Source organism: Limulus polyphemus, unplaced genomic scaffold (genome assembly GCF_000517525.1).
Source record: "Limulus polyphemus unplaced genomic scaffold, Limulus_polyphemus-2.1.2 Scaffold100, whole genome shotgun sequence".
NCBI lineage: Eukaryota > Metazoa > Arthropoda > Merostomata > Xiphosura > Limulidae > Limulus > Limulus polyphemus.
The window spans coordinates 101,671-111,436 of NW_013665710.1; the positions used below are offsets into that span (position 1 = coordinate 101,671).

The following is a 9,766-nucleotide window of genomic DNA, read 5'->3' on the forward strand; positions in this document are numbered from 1 at the left end:
TAATCCATATTTTAATAGTATACACGTTTTAATTTCTTAATTCTAAAAGGCAATATTTAAAAAAATCCTGGATTTCCACTAGTGACCCACGTGACACATTTTATCTTAGCATGTTATCATTCCTATTTTATCCATCACTCCTCAAAAATGTACGAAATTAAACGTAAATTACTCTCTATAAAATCATTATTGCTCAGACAAACCATAATTTTTATAGTCTTTAGCTATCAAATAGAAAATCAGACCACTCCTGCCACACCCACCTGTCACATCCTCTCTTTCAGAATTCATTGATAGTTCTCTCTTATGTTTCATTATATATTACTTATAACCAATAGAAAGTCAAGGTTTTCATCTATCAAATAATGTATTATGTTCAGAACGGGTAATTGTTAATTTCACTCAGAGTACCAATATTGCTCCCATGGGAAAGTTAATGACTAGCTTAGATGAATTTGTAATGGTTCTTTTCTCATAGTTAGAAAGCCAGGAAAATTTTGAGAGGAAAGTGAATTTGTCTACTTTTTGCATATTATTAGTCTATATTCTTTGGTGTATTATATAATTAAATAAAAATTATTACGTGCATTACTAACTATGGTATAAAAAATTAAGGTTAACTCTCTTCGAAAACCAAGAGCAAAAAAAAGAAGATTGGTCAAGTATTTTATTTCTTGTATTTCATGTTTATTCTTTATGTATAATTATAAAAGTAACTAAAATGTAAAAATAGGGACTCTTTTAGGTTTGTTAAGATTAGATTAGATAAAATAAATAATAATAACATTATAATAAAAATGTTTAAATGAGGCACGCAAACAACCAGCTTGTGGGTAATGTAATTCCTCTGCCTAATGTGAACTGCACGTTACCCGAGAAATTTACAACTTATAATGGCATGGATATTAGTTGGTCACAGTTCAAAGGGAAATAAAACAATAAAATTTAAGTATAAATAGCTGTATACTGTTATGAACTTAGAGCTACTTAGGATAAACGAATGTAGTTTCATGTTACAATATGAAGTCATTTTAGAAATAAATAAAAAGGGTAATGTAGGTTTATTTCAAATTTTTTTTTTTTTCGGTTACAAGGTTGGTCAAATTGACTGATCCCATTTTGCGATAGGGTAGAGAAAATGACAGATAAACTATAAAGTTTTATTGAAAAAAAACGTTTGAAATGCATTATTGTTATTTATTTTACCTAGTTTAATCTTAACTAACCTAAAGAGATACCTATTTTTACATTTTAGTAACTTCTATAATAAATAAAGAATAAACATGAAAAACAAGAAATAAAGTACTTACCTGAGTATTAATTGTTTTTTGCTGTTGACTGTTGCTGACACTTAACCCTACTTTTTTATACTAATGGTAGTAATGCACTAAATAATTTTTATTTAATTAAATAATGCACCAAAAAACATAGAATAATAACATGCAAAAAGCAGACAGTTCCTCTAACTATCACAATTCTTCTGGCTTTCTAACTATGCAACAAGAACCATTACAAATTCATACAAGCTATTCATTATATTTCCCGTGGAAATGAAGGTTGTACTAACAGAGAAACTGACAATTCTCTGTTAAGAAAAAACGTAATATAATACACCATTTGATAGATGAAGACCATGGCTTTCTATTGGTTATAGATAATATAGAATTAAATGTAAGAGAGAACTATTAACAAATCTCAAAAATGAAGATGCGACAGGTGGGTGTAGCAAAAGAGGTCTGATTTTTTATTTGATGGCTGTGTAACCAAACAAAATTGAAGGCTGTAAAAATTATGAGCAATGTTGATTTTGTACTTATTGGAGGGGTGGGGAATAAAATAGAGAAGAGGAGATGCTTTGAGGAAGGGTGTCACGTGTCACACACGGGGAAATTCAGGATTTTTTAAAATATTGCCTTATAAAATTAAGAACTTAGAAGTTATAGACTATTGAAATATGGATTACTAGCTAAGAAGTTATAGACTATTGAAATATGGATTACTAGCTAAGAATTTATGCTATACTAATTGGTGTAACACAAATAAAAAGTAGTTTAATAAAATTTTGAATGTAAGTCACTAAAACTTCATGACATGCAGTAAATGATGCCCAGGCAGATAGGGTTATTAATATTATATAAATTTTAAATTCTTAATTTTATGAAGCAATATCTTAAAAATCCTGAATCTCCCCTAGTATGAGAATTGCAACATTTGCTCTCTAGGTCTTCTCTCTTCTCTAATTTATTTACCATCCCTCCTAGAAGTACAGAATGTAACACAAATTACTCAATATAATATAGATATTACTCAAGCAGAGCACAACTTTATAGACTTCAATCTTACGTGTTTATGGAGCCATGCACTAGAAAATTAGACCCATTTGCTTTGCCAACCTGTCACATCCTCACTTTCATAAATTGTTAATAGCTCTCTTTTACACTTTATACTGTATTATTTAAAACCAATAGAAAGCCAAAGTTTTAATCTATCAAATGACTATTACATTACATTTTTTTACTGTATAGAGAATTATCTATTTCATTATTCAGTTTAAAAGTTGTTCTCACTGGAATCACATTGACTAGCTTAGATGAATTTTTAAAGGCTCTAATTGCATAGTTAGAAAGCCAGAAAAGTTATGATAGTTATTGGACACTGTCTGCATTTTCTGTTTTATCCTTCCGTGTTCTTAAGTGCATTATTTAATTAAATAAAAAAGTACTTAAGTTAGTAGTACCATTAAAATAAAAAAGTAAGCTTAAGTATCATCAACAGCCGACAGCAAAAAAACAACACAGGTAAGTATTATATATCGTTTTCATATGCATTGCTTATTTATTATTATAAAAGTAACTAAAATGTAAAAATTAGAAATTTATTAAGTTGTATTAGGTATGACAAAGAAAGAACAAAATAAAAATTCTTCACGAGGTATGCTTGTGAGTAGTAAGTGTTACATAATTCAATACAGTAGCATGAGCTATATGTTCAATGAGTGATTTACAACTCGTGAGGTAGGATTATTAGGTATACACAGTTCAAAGGGCAATAAAACAATAAACTTTAAATAGAAACATATGTATACTGTTATGAGCTTCAAGCTATTTAGGATAAATAACTGTAGTTTCCTGTTATAATTTGCAGTCATTCTAGAAGGAAAAAGAGAGTAATTTAAATATATTTCACTTTTTTTTATGGTTACAAGGTCAGTCAGTTTGACTGAATGCATATAGAGTTATGGTTGAAAAAATAAAAGATAAAATATTAATGAAAAAAATGGTGGATGTTAATTTAAGAGATTTTAGAGATTATGCAAATGAAATTTAATAATTTTTAAATGAAGTATTTTTAATCTTGGCATGGAAATAACTTTGTACTTGAAGCAATATTTGGTGAAGATACACAAAACATATTAAAAGGTATAGTATAGAAACTCTAAAGTTCAATTTGGGGTCACAAACTCGGCTGAATAGTATGAGCCTCAGTTAAAGCTCTCTTACACACACAGACTGATGAGCTACAATATAACCACATCTGTAGTTAATTTGTTTTCTACGATATCCTAAAGTTATCCTAAATATTTTTATTATTAAAAAAATAAAACATTTTCAGTTATAGGGAAAACTAATTTGCTGGAACTTCACATACCTTTGATCATAGTTTCTGGATGCGTGTTTAAAGGTGGAAGTAAGTCTAAGTCATATTCATCCAGCTGAGAAATTCTGTTATTGATTGGCTATAGAAAAAACAAAATATGAATATTTAACTTTGCACCAAACATTGCTAAACACTATAAAATGGGAACTTAAAAACAAATGTAAAAATAAAATACAAATATTTTCAAAATTGTAAAACATAAAAATACTGTAACAAACTTTTCAAGTACAAAATATGTAGAATTGTGAATTAAGAAAAGCAAAAAAATTCTGAAAAATAACAAAATGAAGCTTACCCAGTTTTTAATACTGGAGTCTGTGGTAGCAACCCACAGGGAAGAATGACCAGGCATCAAGATCATCTGTCAAATCAAACTTAATTATTATTCTTTATATATATATTTTTATCTTTAACTAGATTTAAATAATTTTATTAATTACATTCTTACTCCTTCAGACATTATGTAAGGCTGTTAAAGAAAGGTTGACAAGATTGTGAAGTTAATAACTAGACATCAATAAAGCAAATTATGAAGAATATAATATTGCTGAAAACTACTGTGCTTATGCCTTATAACTAAAGGTCTATACTAGATATATAATATTCCAGTTTATTACAAGTTCTAGAATATTTACGTAACTGCAAGATTATAAAATATTCTAGTTTATTACAAGTTCTGCAATATCTATGTAACTGCAAGATTATAAAATATTTTGTATAAAGATGAGGAAATATTATGAAATTAAAAAATCCATAAATTTAGAAATTTCTTAGCATTTCTCCAAAATATGTGTATCAAAATGACCATAGCTTATTCTTCTACCTAAACCAAAGTAACGACTGAGTATAAAAATATATTTTCTATTTCCACGTTGGCAAGATTTATACTTGCAATGTAGCCATTAATATCCTGAACTACTTAACTTATCTCATGAATCTATATATAACACTGATTGTTTGCTTGTTTGTTGTTAAGCACAAATCTTTACAATAGGCTATTAGTGTCAAGCCTACCATGGGTATTGAAACTTAATTATTAGCATTATAAACCTTCAGACCTACTGCTAGGACACTGGGAGACCCATTGTAATATTGAATAATGACAAAGTTTTATCAGTAGCCTGCAATATTGAATAATGACACAGTTTAGTCAAAGGCTATTAACCCTACCGAGATGGGTCTTCCTATGGTCATGGGTCAAAGGCCATGTCATTGCATTTGTAGACTCACATTCAAATTTTATTGAAATACTATTTTATGAATTTATGTCAATAAGTTTGGTATCAAATTGTAGATAAATCAAATTTTAGTATTATATATTAGTTAATTTCTTAATTTAAAAGTAAAAATTAAAAACAAATCCTAAATATCGATTTTCGTGTGTCATGTGGTAGTTTGAATAAAGCATTGGTTCAAATTAGATGTTTGTGATGTCCAAATACAGAATATATATTTTCTTATGAACTAGATACTTAAATTACCAATATTGACAAGATATAAGATAAGAACTTCCCATCTTTTCTATTTTCTGAGATATTAATATATTGATTGAATCAACCAGGGAAACCTCTTCCATTTTTGAAAATACTTGCTTATGTATATCTACTTCACCTAATGACGTGTGTATAACCAATCAAAAGCTCAGAATGTCCCCTTAGTGGTTTTCTCAGCCTTTGCAAAGTATTTGCATGGGACACTCTTTCTTTTCATGTCAGATTCCAAACAGTAAGGTAAGACATTAATGACCTCAAAAAATCATATTTTTTTAGACCCAAATGCAGCTTAATTACTAAGCTTGATAAATTATAGTGCAATTTATGTAGTATTGATATAGTAATTTATGAATTTTTAAATTTCAAAATGCATATATGAAGCCTTAAAATATTATTATGTTTTGCATCCTCCACATGCAAAAGTTGATAAGGCTTAGCAACTTATGGCAAGTAGCAAATGAGTACAAAGTTTGTAACTAGAAAAGATAATTGTTTTCTATACTTCTTTATTTACTGTTCTATGTTTTAAGAATTTTGTGCTTAACTTCAAATAAACAAATGTTTTAAGAAAAATAACTGAAATTTAAGAACTTATTTATGAATATTATTAATATATATATATATATATATACAGAATACAGCCAAGACAGGCCACTTTGTAAAGGTCAGTTTTATATTCTTGGATAAGGTAACATAAGTGCATGTGTGCGATGTCATTGCAACACTTCTGTAATGTTAGTCAGGCACGGCTGAAAGGTCAATAAAATAAAACTAATAAATATATATAAGGTTATGAGATTTAAGCTACTTAGACTAAACATCTGTGTTTGAGTTATAATTTGTAGTCATTCTAGAATGAAAAAAGCATAATTTATATCTATTTCTTAATTCTTTATGGTGGTTACATGGTCAGTCAAGTCAACCAAACCCATACAGACACACAATAGTGAGAATAACAGATAAAATATAAAAAAAAACAATTTCTAGAAAAACGTTTGATAATTATTTGGATGTTATAAAGATTTTGCATGTGAAATCTGAAAATTTTCTGATGCATAAAAGAATTTCTAATCTTAAAATCAAAATTACTTTGCATGTTGAATAGTCAACATTTGAAACGAAAAAATGCATGAGAAAAACATTACTTAAAAATCTTAACACTTAATAAAAAAAAATCTGATAATTTGCATATGAAAGCCTTTTAATGTTTACTGATAATCTGCACAATTTCGTGAAAACATGCATATTGTGTTAAAAGTTATAGCACAAAGTGCTTACAAGGTAGGTTCCTGGGACCGAGCCCATAGAGAAAGAGTTAACACTGAATAATGACAAATAATTCTCATAAACACTATGATATTGAATAGCGACATGCAGTTTTGCCAGTAGCATTGTAATATTAAATAATGACATTTAGTTTTGTCAGAAACATTTAGTATTGAATAATGACTTGTACTTTTGTCAGAACCATTGTAATTATAAATAATGACATATAGTTTTGTCAGTAACATTTGGACACCAAATAATGACATACAGTTTCATCAGTAACATTTTGACACGAAATAATGACATATAATTTAGTCATCAGCCAGTAATATTGAATAACAAATTCTGTAGAAGCATTGTAATATTAAATAATGACAATTTTGTCAGTAGCATTGTCATACTGAATAACATTTTTTTCTGAAGTTTGTAATATTAAGTAATGACATGTAGTGTTCCGAGAAGCTCTGTAACATTGAATAATGACATGATGTTTTGTCAGAAGCCAATAATATTCAATAACAACATGCAATTTTGTCACTTGCCTGTAATACTGAATAAATAAACTGTATTATGTTATTAATAATTACCTTAACTTTGATTTGTAAATAACTTCAGTAAAATTTATAATAACTAAAATTTGCATACTTAAGCTAATTCATACCAAACATTTGGTGTTCATGAAAAAGATGATGTAAATAGCACTTAGACTACTACCATGTCTGTTATATCCCAACAAGTGTGATAAATCCTGGTGTTGTGCAAAAGGTTTCATTGGCACTAAGATATTGTATAAATATTAGTGTTGAAATAATATTAAATATTCTTCTATCCTTTCACTCAAAACGTTATAGAATGACACATGGTTTTGTCAGTACCCTATAATATTGAATAATGACACAGTTTTGTTAGAAGCCTTTAATACTGAATAATGACTCCCTGTATAAAGACTTTAACTCTCTCAATCTGACCGACCACGTGACCTCTTTGTATTTGTTTAAAGTCTTTATAGATTTAATACTTCTAGCTTCCAATATAGTGTGTACATCTTCACAACATTTGTCAGTCTTTCAAATACAAAAAATCATATTTTTGTGAAGTATTTTTAATAAAATAAAATACAAATTTGTCCATGAATATTTTGAGTATTTGTTTTGAATAGTCCATGTGCAAAGTAATTTTCATGTTACAATTAAAAACACTTTTCCTCATCTCAAAATTCTCAAATTTCCTTTGTGTAATCCTTAAAACCTCCTAAATGCATTTCAACCGTTTTTTATCAGTAACACTTTATAGTTTATCTGTTATTTTCTCTACCCTATCTGAAAACCAGATCGGTCAATTCAACTGACTGCGTAACAACCAAAAAAAATAAATAAAAAATCGAAATAAACATATATTACCATTTTTTCTTTCTAGAATGACTTCATATTGTAACATGAAACTATATTTGTTTATCCTAAGTAGCTCTAAGTTCGTAACATTATACATCTATTTATAATTAAATTTTATTGTTTTATTGCCGTTTGAGCTGTGTCTAACTACTGTTCATGCCATTATAAGTTGTAAATCCTTCGGGAAACGTGCAGCTCACGTTATGTTGAGGTATTACATTACCCAAGAGCTGGTTGTCTATGTGCCTTGTGAAACATTTTTATTATAATATTATTATTATTATTATTCATTTTATTTAATCTAATCTTAACAAACCTAAAAGGATCCCTATTTTTACATTTTAGTTACTTTTATAATTATACATAAAGAATAAACATGAAATACAAGAAATAAAATACTTAACCAATCTTCTTTTTCTTGCTCTTGGTTTTCAAAGAGAGTTAACCTTAATTTTTTATACCATAGTTAGTAATGCACGTAATAATTTTTATTTAATTATATAATGCACCAAAGAATATAGACTAATAACATTCAAAAAGTAGACAAATTCACTTACCTCTCAAAATTTTCCTGGCTTTCTAGCTATGTGACAAGAACTGTTACAAATTCATCCAAGCTAGTCATTAACTTTCTCATGAGAATGATGTTGGTACTCTGAGTGAAACTGACATCTTACCTGGTCAGAACATAATGTTACCCAATACATCATTTGATAGATAAAAACCTTGCCTTTCTATTGGTTATAGGTAATATATGGTTATAGGTAATATATGATGAAATGTAAGAAAGAACTATCAACGAAATCTGAAAGAGAGGATGCGACAGGTGGGTGTGGCAAGAGGGGTCTGATTTTCTAATCGATAGCTCTGTAACAAAACAAAATTGAAGGCTATAAAAATTATGGTTTGTCTGAGTAATAACGAATTTCATACTTTTTCAAGGGGTGGTAAATAAAATAGGGATGATGACATGCTAAGAGAAAATGTGTCACGTGGGTCACACTAGTGGAAATCCATGATATTTTTAAATATTGCCTTGTAGAATTAAGAAATTAAAACTTGTATACTATTAAAATTTGGATTATTAGCTAAGATTTTATGATATTCCAATTGGTATAACATAAAGTAGTTTAATAAGATTTTGAATGTACAGTAAAGAATACCCATGACAACAGGGTTAATACTGAATAATGACAGTTTTATCAGTAGCCTGTTATTACTGAATAATGTCAGTTTTCAGAAGCCTTTAATACTGAATAATGATATTAGTTTTTCAAAAGATTAAAATATTGTTTAATGACTACTTTTGTAAGAGGCCTTTAGTACTGAATAATGACATGTAGGTCTCTAATATTGAACAAAGGCCTCACTTTTAGAACTGGAGCAGTTTCTTCACAAATCAAAACTCTCTTCTCAGGTGATCTCAGATCAGTCATGATGATCTTTCTGTCTCGACCTCCAGAAAATACTGAAGTGAATAAGTCATTGGCCTATATTCATAAACAAAAGGAAAAGCTCAGTTATTATAATACTCTGTTATAAAACATTCAGGTTGTCATGTTACTGTTTTCATGTAGTCAAAATGAGTTCAGCTATATAATAAAAAAGTACTGAGATGAACTTGTCACTGACTTACACTCACAAACAAGTAGACCTCAGTTATTTAACCAATAAAAGAAAAAATAATTCAGGTCATCTTTTTACAGAACAAGAGAGGTCAATTATGAAGAAAAAATAAAAGCACTGCTTATATGTCACTGATCTACATTTATAGACAAGTAGATCTCGAATATTGAAATAGATAATCAAAATATATTCCAGTGGACCCATGTGTATATATATATATATATATATATATATACTATACACACACTATATATATGCAGACTATATATGTATATATAGTCTCGACTAATAAGTACTTATTTAGTTAGGTAGTACTATTACGTAAAGTATTAG

The 9,766-nt window shown here is 28.4% G+C and overlaps 1 protein-coding gene across 1 annotated transcript in view; it reads right to left on the reverse strand.

Annotated features, from left to right (window-relative positions):
• The window catches only part of LOC106469946 (WD repeat-containing protein 48-like), a 53,404-nt gene that overhangs the window by 31,713 nt on the left and 11,925 nt on the right, over positions 1-9,766 (reverse strand). Inside the window, exons 8-10 of the mRNA XM_022399339.1 lie at positions 9,178-9,297; positions 3,953-4,018; positions 3,649-3,736 (exon numbers count right to left, since the gene is read on the reverse strand). Coding sequence (XP_022255047.1) covers positions 3,649-3,736; positions 3,953-4,018; positions 9,178-9,297 — 274 coding nt within the window. The remainder of the gene's footprint in view (positions 1-3,648; positions 3,737-3,952; positions 4,019-9,177; positions 9,298-9,766) is intronic.